This window comes from Trachurus trachurus, assembly GCF_905171665.1.
Source record: "Trachurus trachurus genome assembly, chromosome: 22".
In the NCBI taxonomy this organism is placed as follows: domain Eukaryota; kingdom Metazoa; phylum Chordata; class Actinopteri; order Carangiformes; family Carangidae; genus Trachurus; species Trachurus trachurus.
The window spans coordinates 21671055-21689321 of NC_139907.1; the positions used below are offsets into that span (position 1 = coordinate 21671055).

At 41.1% G+C, this 18267-nt stretch overlaps 1 protein-coding gene across 2 annotated transcripts in view; it reads left to right on the plus strand.

The window, feature by feature from the left end:
• The window catches only part of LOC311005810 (connector enhancer of kinase suppressor of ras 3-like), a 54366-nt gene extending 37204 nt beyond the window's left edge, over positions 1 to 17162 (plus strand). For both annotated transcript variants that reach the window (XM_083998388.1, XM_083998389.1), the window contains 12 exons: positions 2080 to 2117; positions 3941 to 3983; positions 9215 to 9268; positions 9770 to 9809; positions 10348 to 10517; positions 11861 to 11934; positions 13327 to 13398; positions 14027 to 14091; positions 14340 to 14464; positions 14699 to 15047; positions 15345 to 15535; positions 15942 to 17162. In XM_083998388.1, the coding sequence (XP_083854514.1) occupies positions 2080 to 2117; positions 3941 to 3983; positions 9215 to 9268; positions 9770 to 9809; positions 10348 to 10517; positions 11861 to 11934; positions 13327 to 13398; positions 14027 to 14091; positions 14340 to 14464; positions 14699 to 15047; positions 15345 to 15535; positions 15942 to 16142 (1422 nt within the window). In that variant the 3' untranslated portion in view covers positions 16143 to 17162. The remainder of the gene's footprint in view (positions 1 to 2079; positions 2118 to 3940; positions 3984 to 9214; positions 9269 to 9769; positions 9810 to 10347; positions 10518 to 11860; positions 11935 to 13326; positions 13399 to 14026; positions 14092 to 14339; positions 14465 to 14698; positions 15048 to 15344; positions 15536 to 15941) is intronic.
• The last annotated feature ends 1105 nt before the right edge of the window (positions 17163 to 18267 follow it).

Consider the following 18267-nt stretch of genomic DNA (forward strand, 5'->3'; position numbering starts at 1 on the left):
TCCTGTCTTGTGTCCTTCCTCAGTGCCTTTGATTTTTAACGTCCAGCTGTTTTTTTGGCAGCTTCGGGCTTTTCTCACACTCCTGTTTCCCCAAACTCCATATTTCCCTGGCGTTACTACTACTACCAACTACTACTCCTCAACCAAACTTGCTTCTTGTAGTACTCACTACATTATGTCATCACCCCTTTAACACTGCCCACAATCCTCTTTGTCTCTGACTATAAGGCCCCTCTCTGCCTCAAGAAGATACATTTGTTCAGGTTTAGGACACTTTAAGCCTTTTTGTGCTGTCTCTGAACTCCTCTGTACATATTAAGTTATGTTATGTTTCAGTTCAAATGCTCTCTGGTACCATTATTTAAGATTTCAGAAAACTTGCCTGATATAATTTCAGTTATTTGCTTACTCTGATTTATTTGCAATGAATAAGTTATAAAAAAAAAAATAAAACTAAGTGAAACAAACAGCATATTTTGTTAGTGAAATTGTGCTTTTACTATACATGTTTTTTTTCTCTTTATCAAACTACACTTTTGTGATCAGCTAGTTACATTACCTTCTGCCAACAGTTGCCTCTTGTAAGCTATGCATATACTTCAGAGAGATGCAGTTGACTGTGCTATTTTGGTTGGCAAAAGGATTTTTTATCTTGTCTCTAGCAAATACAGTATTTGTGCTGGTTTTAAAGCTATGCACAGTTAACTCTGCAATTACCCACCTAAAGGGGCCTATATATACAGCTGGTTGACAGTAATAACTGGTTTTATAAAGCCAGTGTTTTTGAACCAGTCCTGTAGGAAACACAGGTCAAATGGCCTTCTATTAGCACATGCTATGGGAAGAACAGATTTCACAAGAGACAGAATGACAGTATTATTTAAAACAATACAGGGAAGAAGTGTCTGTTGTTGCTTTATCTGCCTTTTGTAAGATTTGAATAGCGTTTATTAAAAATTGCAGTTATTTCAGTGATCTTTTGTATTGTCTTCATTTTAACATTGGGTGTGGACTTACTGCTCAAAGTGTAACTCTAATTTAGCATGTGGGATAACGATTTCTCTTTTGAAAACTGTATGTGCTCAACTGTTATTCCGGTTTTAATTGATGGGCAGCTTTAGTTAATAACTTCCAGTCTTGGACTGAGTGCTGGAGCCGGCTGTGTTTCTAACCTGCTTTGACCTTTTGAGGTGAACCCTGCTTCTGTTTTCTTTTTAAGCTTGCACTGAAATGGGATAGCTGATGTCAAGTTACCTTTTTTTCACTGTGTCTCAGATGGTGATGGTTATGTAACGACTTACCTCTTTGATGAACTTTAAAATTCCAGCTGGGGGACCATATGGTCAGAGCAGGTTTTCCGTCAGGGGACCTTATTCCTGCACATATGTTGTCCTTTAAGAATTGAAATGTGAGGTTAGGATTACTATGCCTGACAGCCTTTTGCCATTTTCATTGATTTGAAGAAGCATTTGCCAGGCGACGACCGACACCTCCCGTCATCTTCGTCAGTGCTGAAGATCTGACCGCTACCAACAACGATCCACCGTGCTCACCTTTTCTTTTTTTTCCCTTCACCTTAGTTTTACTGTGCATGAGTTTACTGATGGAGATGGGCCTCTTCTCTTCTCTTATCTTTCCTCCACCTCTTCTTCCCCATGCCTTGCTCTGCCCAAGCTTGACAAGCTATAGTCGCCTGCGGTCCTCACTAATTTGCACTTTCTGAAAACCTGTGGTCTGCTTAAGTACTACCTGCACTCTGTTTAACCCACTGCTCAGTTTGCTAACCACTAACATGTTACGCCTGCACAGGAATGATATGTTGAATTATTGGTAGCCTGTGCATGTGGAATAGTTTCATTGCTAATTTATCACAAATCCCAGGCACAGATTATGAATGTGATGATTGTTTTGTTCTAAATGTGTCAAACCTAGTTGCCTGCTGCAGTTGTGCAGTTAACATTTCAGATCTACCACCACATAAAATCATTTGTTGGATGTTGAGCAAAAAAGACTAAACAAGACCAGCAGAAAGACTTCCTCTCCGACATGCGTTAACACATAGATCTTTATGTATCACAGGGACCTGAGTGGCACTCTAGCAGTGACTTCCTCAACCGGTGAGTTCCTCCATCTCTCTTTCTCTCCCTCCCACACACACACAAACACACTGTTTCATAGTGTACAGGTCAGATGGGAGACATAAGAACAGGGTGGGTCTGATTTTCTTACAGGGAGTGACAGCAAGCTGTGGAATCTCTTTAAAACAAGCCACAGTGTGCAGGGTCAGTGGGTGAGCTGCTTTTATGATCAGGGAAAATCCGCTACAGACAACCAGGCTGGATACATACAGGGCAGGATGAGTTAGCAACAGCTTTAAGGTAACAATAGTAACAATGACAATATTTTTTGTTATCATCCAAGTATGAAGTGAACCCAGAAAAGGGTTGGAGAAAGAAAACGTAATTATAGCATATTAAATTCACTTACATAATTAGAGGAAAGAATCAACATATAACTGTTGCAGATGTTAAAAATGCTTGTTGTTATTTTCTTTTCTAGTTGAGACCCCATAAAGTACTTACTTAAAGTACTGAAAATGAAGACATTTCCAGACCAAACTCCTTCTGAAAAGTTGAAAACTGACTTGTCACAGCTTTGAATACTAAATCAGTTCAGATCTTTATTTTTAAACAGGCAGATACATTTCTATTTCTGACATCATTATTTCTCATATGCATCCGGACTTTGCCACCCACCCCCCCAAGACACCGTCACATTCGGGAGAAGAATCTTTAGAAATGTCACTGTTATGACAAATCGTGATAGTTCTGCATTTTACCACCATAAATAACTCCATCCCACTGCGAAGCATGACGACAACTGAGGTTTGCTGCTCCATCCCTGGAACAGATGTACCGGTACTTCCTCTGGTCTTGGATGTAGGGCCTGAGGATGTGTGACTCGTCACATTAACACTGTGATCAATGACTAAACGCCTTGCACAATAATACCCCTCCACCCTCCTTGCGGTTCTATTCTAAGAGCCGCATACAAACGCATCACATCCGTTTTTTGTTTTTTTTTGCACGCTCAATCAAAACATATTACTCACATGTAGAATATATAGAAAGATGCTATAGTAAATCTGGCAGATAAGCAGTTGACTCATTGTTTGGGGGGGCGGGATTTGAGCATGAGATTTTGATTGACGGTAGATTTAATCAAGTGTCATCTTAATTTTGCCCCGGTAATGTGTAAAAACAAACCAGGTTCCTGATGACAAAGCATAACATGTGATGGTGCGTCAATTCCATTTCTAAAATGCTTATCATAACAAACAAAGAAAAATGTGGGAGTCACTCTGTCTAAGTGGTAGGTAGAACACATCAACCCAAGAATTTGAAGTTGTGAAAAGATAATCAATGCAACCTTTAGCACACTAGTAATTTAAAGAGGTGACAACGCAGTGAAAATTTATGGATGACAGACGGGAGGAGGAGAACACAAGACATGTCAGCAATCCCAAAGACAGGAAGAACTAGCCAGAGACAATTTTCATTTGTGAAATTGCAGGGTGAGGCCTGGCTGAGGTAGATCAAGTATTTTGAGCATCAGGAACAAGCTTCTTGTCGGCCCCTGCTGCTAGGGCTGATTGCCAAATGTATCATCGCTACCACTGGCACAGCAAGTAAATGCCGACCTTAAACAGTCATCAAGGGATCTGTTTTGTTCACGCCAAATCAAAGTAAGCTAGATTTGAATATAGATAAACATAATGAATGGTTATGAATGGGCTGGGAGGCAGTAAGTATGTGTTGGAAAATTTCAAGAGAGACTCTTATCTGATATAAAGTGGTATACAGGACAACATGACTCTAAGTACTGACGTCAGTTGAAGTGGGTTGTCTTAAACCATCTGCAATCTACTCTGTTCTTACAGGTATAATCAGCCACATATACGATCCTGGTCCTTCTCTCAAGCAGTGAGTATCTATCTATCAGACTTAACTGACTTAGAAATTAACCGTATGCAGTCACTCAGTGTCTGTGTACAGTGTGTATGTGTGTGAGTTCGATACAAACACTGTGCAATGTGAGGAATGTCACTGGCCTCAGCCTTGGCAGGAGGTGGTGAAACCGAAAGCCTCAGCTACAGGCCCATTACATTTCACAGTGACATATGACAACATGCACAACTTCACATACACACACACACACACACACACACACACACACACACACACACACACACACACACACACACACACACACACACACACACACACACACACACACACACACACACACACACACACACACACACACAATCTGAGTCTACACCATCTTCTTTTTTAGCCACACGAGCAGCATGGTTCTGTGGATGGTAATGCATGTCTGTCAGTCAGTCCACCTCTTTTCCAGACCAGAGTATCTCACCAATTATACATAATATTTTGAACAGACATCCAGACAGCCTCAAGGATTCCATAACCATTCCAGCACGATGACTTTGACTGTTGGGGATTTCAGTGAAATTGCCCAACAACTAATTACTGGTGTGTTATCATGAAATTTGGTATAAACATTAAATTATTGTGGACTATCATTTGCACAGAGTTTCAGGTTTAGTTTATTTGCTCATTATTTGTACATTGATCCCCATTAGTCGTCACGGTGAGGACTATTCTTCCTGGGGACAAAAATATACATTATCAACAACAATCCCTTATAATTACTACAACAAATAGGATAAAAACTTTTATGTATGACACCTTTCGTGTCTTTTTGAATCTTGATTTATTATCATTACCAATAAGATAAGTTAAGATGAGAGTGTGGCTAAATACTGTAGCCATAAGGCGCAGTGTTTCAAGTGCTTACCGGTATTAATAATTGTTGACATGCAAACACAATAAACCAAGATGACAAACATGTTAAACTGAGTAGTTAACATTTAACATGTTTGCATAATTGCTCTGAGCGTATTAGCAAGTAGGTGTTAGCGTTGAGTAGGACACTCTGCCTCACAGAGCTGCTAGCATGGCTGTAGAATCTTGTTCCTTGTTGAATGTGCTGCTAGGGGAAAATTGATCCGGCACCTATTAGCGATGTGGAAATGCAATCACCACAGGGGTAAACTAAGGATTGGTTTTTGTGTCTTTGCATACACACACATATGCACGCACACAGGCCATATGAGTTAATGTCAATCCAGTGGCACGCCCCACTCATCCACCTTCTAAAGGGTCAGATGGATTAGGTGCATTGTCAACAGCGGCGAGTGAGCATATCGCATTTGCACAGATTTATGGTCCAATGACGACTTGTTGTCCCACCAAATAAGAAAACCTTGACCTTGCTGTCAGCGTTTATGTAGCAGCACAGAAGGTGGAACATGTGCAGATTTCATTGTTTTTGTTCTTTGCCACTTTCTCTTCTCTATATGTGCACATAACAGAACACAGAGCAAAAACCACATCCTCATTTACTGCCGCTCTCAATACTGTATTTAGAGCTATAATATGATCCAGTGTGCAAATGTAGTGAGAGCTAAACTGAGGTGGTGATCAGCAGAGGGGGCGACTGGGCAGTTACCACCTACAGCAGAGGGAAGACACGCAGCTCCATCAAACTGAGCAAGCCAGGATCTGATATCATTTCCAGCCCTGCACCCTTCCCCCTTTACACTGTGTGAGATTCCCCTGCTAAATAATAGCCACTCTGTGTCCCCCCTCTCTCATTTCTCCTCCTCACACTCACACACACACAGTTCCTGGGTGGGAGGGGGGAGAACATTAGCTAAGTGCCATGACAATTCCCAGCATGGATCATGATGGGAGACTGAGCGCTACAATGGTGTGACCAATCTGCATTCCCGTGAATCCTTCAGGCCTTTTGACATGAGTCGCATGCAATATTACCTCACTTCCACCGAAACTCGCCCTCGACGAAATGCCCCTTTAAATCAGCCTATAGTGGCATGCTGAGGCTTTTTCCCCTCAACACAGAAGTGAGAAGAGTGTGAATTGTGTTGAAATGTTTTACTTAATTCATCACATTTAATTGAAACGTTTCAGGATGAAGCTCTTGAGGGGTTTGGGCATAACACAAGGAAGTTCCTTGCGACGGATGTGACAGATAGAGTGACAAATGGGAGGGGAAGCATAGAGGAAACTATGGTGTGAGAATGTGAAAGATATAAAGGGGGAGGGGGGGGTCTCTTCATGGTCACTTCAGACCACTTTTCAGACCACTCTCTGTAGGACAATAGCAAGTGGAAAGAGAGAAGAGGCCCCGGTCTATTTAAGTCAAAATGAAATGGAGACTATAATAACGCAGGACGGAGGAATGTGTCTATGGTTCACCACCATCCTGACACAGACAGACTCAGACCAGAACATCCAAACACCATCTCCACACTGCTGCAGCCCGAGCACTGATGTTATGGCTACGACCTCAGCTCACCGCTGTGACAGCTAAGGGTGTTGATAGCCAGGCCACAGCCTCCCTGAACTACGAGTGGACCCTGTAACATGAAACACTTGTTTTTCTCCTTCTTGCTGAAGGAAGCCATGTTTTTTTTTTTTTTAATTCCTCAAAGAAATAATAGGAAAAAACACTTATGAACTCGTCCAGTCTGGTCCTGACCTCCCATGTTGATGAAGGTGCACCCATTGTTAGCTACTCTTCAGATTTTTTTAAGTGGCCTTGTGGCTTTGCAGATGAGGGCAGATGTTTAGATCAGACTGAGCTCCAGTTGCATCATAAAACATAACTTTTTTTTTATTTTTTTTTTACTGTTCCTTAACAAAAACTCTTTTTTTTCTTTATTGCACTTGCTTTCCCTTTCACCTGAATGTCGACTTTTCCCAGTGGTTCTTTAGGTTTTTACACTGAAGGGACTTGGCGACACCTAGTGGCCGCGTGTGGCAACTGCGAATGTTCTCTGAGAGAAACTCTTCATTTCGTCTGATTAATATTAGCCTGCCAAGATGCAAAAATATTACAAATGACTGTCATAGCTATATTAAACAAACAGAAGGAAAAAAATCGTTCATAGTGTTTTGTAACTTCAGTCTGAGTGTCTGTGTGAGCTGATACCGTCTTGGAGCTAAACAAAGGGGGGCTACACCCAAACAGGTCCTGAGCTCACCTGAAACCAACCAGCCGCCCCCGACTTTCCTCATTGTCTGTGGTCGACATGCTCGCTAAGGTTTGGTCAGACTTTGAGCAGAGCTTTCGGGCCAAACTTCAAACGTTGAGGTCGTGGTGGACGGTACAGTATCCTCGTGTATTTCTGTTGAGATAATAGAAAAGTAATTTTTGTCGTAGTTGTTTGTTCAGCTCAGCTACAGAGAGGATACGGGCCGCGGCTGATTGATATTTTAAAGGAGTTGTTCACTTTCATAATAAAGTTGTATTTGTGTAGGCTAGATGATATTATTTTAAAGTGCAGTTCATTGGTTAAATTACAGATATGTATGCAAAAGGTTAGGAAATTTAGTTGGAACTATGATGCAGTGTAGATTTTGTGATTGCACTTTAAAATCGCCTCTTTTGCATACATTTAAGTTTTTAAGATACATTGTTGCTGTGGGGATTAGCGTTTATTTGTTTTATATGTTTTTTTTGTATCCAAGCTACTTAACATTTCCCATCCCTCTGAAGAGCTACTGTGCCTTCATTGTGTTTTGGAAACAAACACACACACTTACAGATGATATGCTGATAAACTGTGGTTGGAATATCTGCCAGCTGCACAGACAGCTAGAAAAGTGGACATGCTTTTTGTTTAAATATCACATGCAAATCTATAGATTTGTTTATTGAAACATTGATTTGTTTTGCATCTTCAGAAGCTAGGGTTACATTTGTCTTTGCTGTCAAAGTCTGGAGGAAAAAAAAAAAAAAAAAGCAGGAAGTTAGTTACCTAAGACACAGGCTCCATCACCATAATGCTTCTGCGGTGGTTTCTGTGGTGATCAACATGTAGCTTCCACACGCAGCCACTTCATTCAGACATCCGGAATAAGATGTGATGCGTTTGTGTTGTGCAAGACAGACCCACACAGACACACAACATACAGGGTTTCACACAGATAAGAGCCCTTTGCTGTCATTGTGAGAGCATTCAGAATCACAAAGGATACTCGACTAAGGTGTTTGGACTAGCAGTGAATCTGTTTTTTACAGAACCAGGTACGACTCCATCCATCTTCTTGTTCTCATTGAGAATGCTTGTAGATTGAGTTTATGGTGAGTGATTGAATGTGAACAACTGCAGCAGGACTTGAACCCAGGACCCTGTGACCCGACCACCACCTGTGCTGTTACATTTCCTGAGTTTTATTTTTGTTCTAGTGTAGTTCTCAGTCTGACTAAGGTGTAACATCAAGGTTTTATGAAGAGCAGACTCTTTCTTCTACCTCTAATCCACAAAGAGCTGTAATGGAGGGTAGAGACTACTTTTCTGTGAGATAATATCTTTATTTTGTTGTAGTGTATCATGAGAAGCTTTTTCTTGGTGGTTGAATATTTGCTAAAAATGTGACAGTGTCTCTGGCAGCTTTGTCACTTTTCAAATAAGGAACTCGCAGTTCGCAGAGGAAGTTAGTCAATAATGGCAACTTGGATTTCTCAACTTCTTTTGTGTCATGGTTCATTTAGGATTGTAAAATGTTTCACTGCTGTCTTCTTTTGTTCCACATGTGCTGCTAACAAGGTATTTATCGAGGTGTGATGACAGCAGCAGAATCATATCAAACTTATTGAGATACATTGGGCTCCAACAGTCCAATGAGATCCATTTGGGAATGGGAACATGGCCTCAGATTCCACTGTGTTTTAAATGAAGGCTATATGCGTCATATGAAGACTATATGAAATTGCTGATGGTGATATTTCAGCTGTGAGTCACTGCTGTTCATCATTATTCATTTTTTAGTGTTTAAAACCTTTATTTCAGCCTCATCTTCCACTTCAGTCGGAGAAATTCTAATTTTTCTTCCTGCTTTCAAATCATATTTATATTCTTTCACACAAGTTGGAAAAAAAAAACAAATTAAAAAGAAGGTTTCCTCCACTGTCTGCCCGTGATGTCACTTCCTCTTGTCACACATGAAAAAAACACATTTCAGCCCATTTCTCTGTGGTGCGCTGACAACCCACACACCTGTTCTGTGAATAAGTTGTATCTTCTGCTTTATTTCAACAGGCTGCTTTCCCCATATCAGTGTCTCCATCTATGGCTGCTGATGACTACAACCCAGTAAGTATTTGTTCAGTTTTTTTGTTTTTTTTCACACTATGACATTCATTTCAAAGTCAGATGTTGACTCATGTTAATGAAACAGAAACTTTGCACTCCCTCCACTGGTGGAAGTACTTCTGCTTCTGCTATTTTTTATGATGATAAAGTGAAATATATTAATGCCAACGAGGTTTCATACATCAGCAGAAGAGCTTGTCATACGGTTTTTCTTTTTCTTTTTTTAACGCTAAACGTAATTCACAATGGACTAGAAATGTGACAAGCCTGAAAGTCAAGCGACAGATGAGGATGTTAGAGAGAAGGTAGGTGTGTGTCAATGTGTGTGTCAGTAGCGAAAAAGAGAGAACAGCAGAGCAAACGCATGTGACACTTAGTGTGAGAAACAGGATGTTCCAGCCTCTTCGTCTCAGCTCTAGGGTCTGAAACTGCTCATGTGTTCTTCTCTTCTGCCTGTCGCTCTCTGACCTCACGTTGTCCTCCTCTGCCCTGCTCCCAAAGGTCTCCCTCCGACACAAGTCCAAAAAGAAGAGTCGGGGAGGTAAGTTGTCATCCTGTTGCTTTGTCTGTATGTATGTATCTGTGTGTGTGTGTGAGTGCCTGCAACTATAATTTGGCCCCTCTGTGGGCGTGTATGAAGTGGCAGGGCAATTAGTGTGTACAGAGGGTTTTTCAGACAGCGCTTGGTTAGTTTCACTTCAGTTCTCATCTATTTTAGCTCTGTGTTGGCAGAGCCTCGGTTCTTCTTGGAAGCAAACATTTGTGACATTTTGTTGACATTGCATTGACACTGCTGAGTGATACTGAGAAACAGGTAGGCTGAAATGTAGCACAACTTCTCAATTGATTGTTCCGGGTTTTGTTGTGTGGGTTTGTTCTGTGTTATTTTTAGAAACTCATTTGGTTATTGACCAAATGCATTGGCCTATTTGGACTTGAATGGAAATGTTTGTGTTTTGTGTGTCCGACTTCTGTCTTTGTCTTCTGTTAGACTTTATTCTGCTGTGGCTTTGTTTCTCTGTGGACCGAGGGGAGGAGGTCTCTGTGCATTAACGTGCATGTTTGCTTTTTGTGCACAGGCAATGGTACGATGAGCAGAAGACGAGTCTCGGTCAAAGAGCTGGGTCAGCCAGACCACCAGGGCTGGCTGTACAGGAAGAAAGAGAGTAAAGGCTTCCTGGGTATAAAATGGAAGAAGTACTGGTTTGCGCTAAAGAAGACAGCTCTCTACTGGTACACCACCCAATTGGTGAGTTTTTTTTTTCTAAACCACCTTTTCACCAGGGGATGTGCTGATTTAGACACGTTTGACCGCTGTCTGAGTCATGTGTGTGAGCTGGCTGCCGCTGCATGAACTTCAGTTTGCAAATCCTGAGTAACACAGAATAATAATCATCAAGTTTCTGTTTCTTTCTTTGCCCACTTGTCTCCACCAACCTTTTCTCTATAGCTCTCCCCCAGCTCATTCCAATTCAAATTTGTTCCACCTTCTTAAGCAGATTATTTAACAGTGTAGATAAAATAATTGTGGTGTTGGTGGTGATGGGGGCATTACAATGGTTGATTTTCAAGATTTAAATCTTGAAATCCAAGTCATGATAATATTGACATTTAAAAAAAAAGGTTTCATAACCCTGTAGTTTTTAGCCAACATTACTAAAACAATAGAAAGAATTGCAACATGAAACTGCAACATGTGTGTCAGTTTGTGAGCATGAGGCTTTATGACCATAATATTCCTATCAGGGGTCAACTCATTATTGGTCATGTTTTTTCAAAGGAGGTTAAATCGAAAGCAACTGGACTTCGTTATTTGTCTAGGAAATAACAAAGTCCAGTTGCTTTGAAATACTATGACCTGGGCAAATGAGAATATGCACCGGATTATTGGTCATGGTTTTTTATGGGATTTATTGACCGTCCGTCAAGCTGCTAGCTACATTATACTGCTGGTGTAAAGCTTAATATGTTAAATCACTGTGTAAACATTGTTTAATTGTCAATCACAACAAAAGTAGACACAAATCCCTGTCATCATGTCGGTCTGAATGTGCACAAACAAAACAGAAAAGGGTGAATGTTTCTACAAGGAGGATTTTTTTCCCTTCTCTTACATATACAGTATTTCAGGAAAAAAAAAATGATTTTGAGAAAAAACAAACAGACAAAAAAACCTTTGCTTATATTGAAACCACAAATTGGCACAGTTTGCAATGGTGCATTTTATCGACACTTTCCTTTGAAGCAATGTAGTGATTCACTTGAATTTAACACATCACGTAAATAGCACAGATGCAGTGAGAATGAGTCACACTTGTTTTTGCCACAGCTGCCTCCCTGTGTTTCCTGACGCTGACAGTGTCACTAATATCCCATCAGGCCCTGATTCAGGCATACGTAACTGACAGGTTTGATTTACTGGCATGATGATGATTCCAGTCAGATCTACTGTATGTCACCATCACATGGTGTGTGTGTGAAAATAGAAGAAGTAGCCTGCTGCAATGTAACGGCAGGTGTCAATGTCAGGAAGTGGTTTGAAATCATCATTAAGCCCTTGACGCTCACTGTTGTTCAATCTGTGTGTTGCAGGCAGAAAAAGCCGAGGGCTACATTGACCTCACCAACTTCATGATCGACAGAGCCATAGAGTGCAAGAAGAAACAGTAAGGCCTCCACTCTTCCTGGTTTATATCAGTTAATGATGTAGCAGTTTTATACTTGAGTCATTTCAATTTATTTTCCCATCATTTGTCTACACTCAATACCCCATCAATGTTTCTATGTATTTAAAAGTAAAAACTAACCATTCAGAGCCTCTGTGATGATACTTAAGCTCAGGTGCTGAATCGTCTAAATAGATGGCGTCAACCTGGGATATTAATTCACTTTGATTGGATTTGATTTGGAAAGACACACACCTGTCTATGTGAGGTCAAGTGAGAGTGCATATGAGAGGAAAAGCCAACCATGAGTAGGAAGGAACAGGGATCAGATCTGTGGGAAGCAGCAAACAAATCCACTGTATTGAAGGTTTCACAGCGGTCTCCATAATTCTTAAATTGGAGACATTTTGGAAAAAGCAGAGCTGCCCAGCCAAACCGAGCAACCAGAGGGAATGGCTGTGGTAATATAAGTGGCCAAGAGTCCAATGGTCACTCTGACTGATCTTCTGTGATCCTGGGGAAACTTCCAGAAGGATAACCAACCCTGCAGCACTCCACCAATCTGGGCTTCATGGCAGAGAGGCCGGAGAAAGTTAAAGCTTGGATTTTGCCAAAAACATACAAACAAAAACTTTCTTACTGTGGGAAACAAGATTCCCTGACTGACTGGCTACTACTCATCACCCACTCAATATCACCCCAGGGATGAGACATGGTCATGGTGGTGTTTTTCAGCAGTGGGTAAAGGGGGGATTGTCGGGGTTAAGGGAGAGCAGAACAGAGAAACATGCAACGTGTCCAGTACCTCAAGACTGGCCTAAAGGTTCACCCTCCAGCAGGATAATCATCTGAGCTCACAGCCAAGACAGTGCAGCAGTGGCTCAGGAACAACTGGACCCAGAACCCTGACTTAAACCAAATCCACCATCTCCAAATGTGCATGCAGAGCTTGTTACATCATACTCAAGAACACTCAAGGCTGTAATCACTGTCAAAGATGCTACAACTAAGTACTGATGAAATAATCTGAATTCAGGCTTTCATTTTTAATAAAGTTACTAAAAATCCCTAAATGAAATATATAAAGATCCTTGTTTTTTTGTTCTTAATGGGGTATTGAGTGTAGATTTGTGCAGGGTAACTTCATTCAAACAGTTGTATCACAAGGCAGCAATATCACAAAATGTGAATACTGCCTAACTGCACTGTTTATCTGTTGTTGGATCTAAATGATATAGAAATTGTCCCCACATACAGTCAGCATATAATACTAAAACAATCTCAGTGAAGAGCTTGAATTATAAATCTGACTAGAAACATAATGGCCCAACACGCTGTTTCTGTCTTACGTCTGATCATGTCTTAACCTCTCTGTTTATTTTTCTCCTGCAGTGCGTTCAAAGCCTGCCACCCACAAGTCATGATGTTTTATTTTGCTGCTGAGAGCCACGAAGAGATGAATGTGTAAGTCACAGAACAGCATTGTTTTGTTTTGCTTTTTGTTTTTTGTTTTGTTTTTTTACTGGAACACAGATGTCTGTGACTGAGTGACAGAGTTGAGTCGCTGTCCCCCATTGGCCAGCCAAATGTCATGTGACTGATCTGGACTTCCTCCTCTATCTGGAGTGCTGCTAATTTAGCACATTTGTCTCTTGACCTGTTGACAAACCATGGCTGCTTAGCAGAGAGTTGCCAGCTCCTCACAGTCTCATATCTGGAGCAGCATGTGTCACCTCTGACCTTCGTAGTGATCATTTTGCAAGTAAATATAGTTGACATGACATTACAGTTGACACAGTTATCAGCAGCAGGGGAGAAACTTGGAGATGGCTTGGGAATTAACATTGAAAAAATAATGTGCTTCCTTTCAGTCACTATGTGGGCACAGATAGGAGGAGAGAAGCAGTGTTGAAACCTGATATTAGGCAGGATACAGATAGGCTGCAGTGATGTAAGCTGTTTTCAGCGGTTGTTTACAACAGTTATCAGCTATATCTTCAATTCTGCATATTGACCACTCACAGTTAAGTCATATGCCAATTTATTCTCTTGTGTCAGAGAGATTATTGAGTTGATTTTTCTTTTTTTTCAGATGGTTGAATAAGCTCGGCCTAGCATCGATTCAGTATGAGCCAACAGAACAAAACCCTGCAGCAGGTGAGCATCCATCATCATCTCTTTTTTTGAAAACATATTATTTACATTATTCACTTGATTTTTTAGGAAATTGTTTCCTGAGAATTTCCCTAGCACAAACATTCATGTACAAGTGAACATAACACATCCCATAAATAACTTATCTTAGAACCAAAATAACACACAAAAAAAGAATGAATGTAACTTCTTATGGATTCTTGGTGTTTTCATCATGTTATGATTTCTAACACACACATGTGGGTGTTTAGAGTGTTACAGTGAAGCCAGTGACCATGAAGAGACTGAAAGCACCGAGATCCCCCCTCCACCCTACTCTGAACAGACCCTGCGGAACTCTGTGGATGCAGCTGCACCGCTCGGTAGCACACATCAGGTCAGTCATGTGTCTGCCTTATGGTCCACATTACACCATCGGCCACAACAATACAGGAGCATGTGATATTGAGTATTGGAGCAACTGGATTGTGTGGGATTATTGTTGTCAAGTAGGAAAATCACATGTTAAAATGCAAATTATTTTCCTTCCAAATAGAATAAATAAAAATTAACTGAACCAACCCTATTAAAGTACATTATTACGTCTGACAGTGGAGTGTTTGTCTTTCAGGGTACCCTCCCTCCCCCTTACTCTTCCACGGTCCCTAGCGAAGTCAACGGTTCGCTCTCGTCGCCCGTCAGCACAATGACATCACAGGGCTCCGCCTCCTCGCTCTCCAAACACCGGCAGTCGTGGTTGGACCTGGTCTCGCAGGCTTCTCCTCCCGCAGGGGAAACGGCAGTGGTGTGCTCGGTTCAAGTACACACACATCAGCCTCCGCAAGAGGAGACAGAAGAGGAGGAGGAGGACTCCCCGGTGTTGGAGGGCTCAGCACCACAGGACTCCTCAGAAGCAGGGTGCAGCCCCGCCGTGGAGGAGGAGGCGGCACAGAGGGATGCTGTAGGTGCTCAGGTTGGAGGTGAGACTTTGTGAGAAAGTGATGATTTTACTCATAGTTGTAAGAAAACGTGCTCGCAGAGGGCATTTCCTGTTTCTCCAAACTGTAGATAATATCTATGCTAAAAGGAAGAACTGTCTAATATTGTGGCATTTTACATTGTTTCAGATACTATCTTGTTCTCTATCTTCCTTAGCTGCGACCTCACTGACATTTTGTTGATCTGTGTTATTTGAATGCATATTGCTTTGTCTGTGACTCACTGTATGCTTTGTGGTGTGTACGGTGGTGATAAAACAAGACCTTATCTTGTTTCAGGGGAACGTGGGAACAGCTCAGATGAGATGGAGAAGCTGTATAATCATCTAAAAGAGGCCAGCCTGTCGCCAATAGGAGATCGTAAACCATCCACAAAAAGGGAATTCAGGGCCTCCTTCATAAAACGCTGTAAAAACCATACCATCAATGATAAACTGCACCTTATCAGGGCACTCAACAGCACATTAAAGGTACATTTTCTTTTTCATTGTCTGTTTTTTAGCTTGTGATTTTGTATTATGCTATACTATTAGGGTGAGGGATCCTTCCTCTGTTGCTCACCCTGAGGTTTCTCCAATTTTTCCCTGTTAAAAGGGTTTTCTTGGGAGTTTTTCCTTAGTCGATGTGAGGGTCTAAGGGTAGAGGATGTTGTTATGATGCTATGTAAAGCCCTTTGAGACAAACTGTATGTAAAAATGGGCTATACAAATAAAATTGCCTTGCCTTGCCTATTACAATACAGTTAGCAAAAATGTAGGATTTTGTGATTTGTAGGCTACATTGCATTACAGTGTAGTTTTTCTTTTTTTTTGTAGAATTTGGAATGTTTACACCCATATAATTTTTTTTTGCATCGTTCTTTCTTTTCTATCTCAGTCGAAAGAAGCAGACCTACAGGCATTGGAACAGGTGCTGTCGGACCAGGAGCTTACTTCACATAAGTTCAGAGAATGGAAGGAGGCCAATGCTCCCTTGGTGCAGGAGATCTGTGTCAAAAAGGACCAGCAGGTGGCAGCAGAGGCCACAAAAGCTGCAGCATCAGTCAGTGTTGCTCCCGTGGTGGAGACTAGTTTATAAAGACTCTGAAGACGTCACACTCACATTACTTTGAATACACACATACACTGATGTTTTCACCTGAGACTGCTGCTCCATAGCGGCGGACTCTGTGCTGTTCAACAAGTAACTGGATCAGTGAAGAATGTGTTTTTAGTTGCTAAATGCAAATGGTGCAGACATTATAAGTAGCATTTCACATAAAAACGTGAAACGTGTTTTAGTGTTACTTTTACTGTTTGATTGTTTTTATGATGTAACTCTGTGAGCCTATGCATAAATTGTTTTATTTTGTGGAATGATGGAGTACGTTGGAATAATGGACCCATTGTTCTCTGCATGAAAAACACTCCTTCTATCTATTTTGGTTTCATCAGTAGTGAACTTTTTTTTTAATCTGTTGTCAGTCTCTTATTGGTGCCATGCACCACAACTGCCTGTTACACTTGCATTTCACAGAAAGTGATAGGAATGATCTGTGCATGTTGGTCATTTTAGAAATCACATCAACACACCTAACACAAAGACTTTCCAGACTGAATGGTTGTAAGTGAAGAATTCCAACCATAATGGCAAACGACAAACATTGACAGTAACAGACATAGGCCTACTATTTTATTACAAATGTGATAAAAACTTTATTACTATACTAACCAATGTCATTGGACTTGAGACAGGATTTAGGGCATTTATTTGCATATAAACATGGCAGTCGATTCTCAGGAAAACAAACTGAAATTGGGCCATCAAACCCTGTGCTAGCATAAGATGAGCAGATAAGTTGGAGATGATACAGTTACATACATACACCAGGAATAATGTGACTGTGCCCAGCCACACCTCCAGAGAGCAACAGAAAGCTCAGACCACGTTGAAGGGGGTAGGCCCTGCTGCAGTGACCCGACCAAGCTGAGGGCATAAAGATGCATTTTTTTTGTAATAAGTTTCATCCGTTGTGCATGTTAAATAAACTATGTGTAAATAGTTGTAAATGGATGTGTGATGTCACTTCCCTTTGATTGGTATGAACGTCAGTATGATTGCCTGTATACGTGGAAATAAAGTGTTATTTGAGTGAACTTCTTGCCATTCTGGTTTAATTTTGATCCACATGGTCACGGTCGAGAGCTTCGACATACAGTGTAGCCTATTCAGGAGCACTGATGGAAAAATTGAAATCATATGATATGATATACATCCTTTCTTGAAGTCATTTAAATTAATTTGTCCTCCTCATAATGGGACAGCAAAGGATGAATATTATTTAATTTTGCAAATGTATTAAAAAATAAAAATAATTTGTAGGCTATCATTTTCTATGATAGGATACCAGACATTTCTTTTTATTGTCTGAGATCTTTGTAGACCTTGATTGGAGTCCACCTGTGCTCAATTCAGCTGATTGGACATGATTTAGGAAGGCACAGCCTGTCTATATATGGAGCATATTGGAACAAGAGCCAGCCCATGAGGTGGATGAACTGCCCACAGAGCTCAGAGACAGGATTGCATCAAGGCACAGATCTGGGGGAGGTTTCAGAGAATGTGAATTTCAGTTCTGAAGGAAAGCAGCTCAGTGGAAAGCGCTGATATTACCAAGGTGAAAGAGTTGTCTGGAACACTGTGTCTTAGGAACAATCCTGAATGTCCTTGACTGGCCCGTCAAGACCCAACATCTCTGGAAAGAAATGGCTGTCCACTGATGGTTCCCATCCAAGCTGATGGAGCCTGCGAGGACCTGCAGACGAAGACTGGCAGGAAAACCAGTTGTGCAAAGCTTGTTTTGTTACATGCAAGATTCAAGACTCTGTAGGCTAATTGCTGAAGATGCCTCAACTAAATGCAAAGTAATGGACATAAACTATGAGGATGCTGTTATTTTAATAAAATTACAAAAAAAAAATCTGCTTTGCTTTTCAGTATAGAGGCTACATTTGTGGGAGGCGATAAGCGTGATTATTTTTTGGCACAAGAGTGCAACATGTGAAAACTGAGGTATTGAATAGCTACTACAGAGAGGGCTGTGGTGTTTTTGAAAGCAGAGGGAGTGTTTAGTAGACTCTGTAGTTCCCTGAAACTGACGCTAGGAGTCGCGTATCCCTCTGCAGATTTCCCATTGAGGTTATATGCGCCATATTGGCAGTCT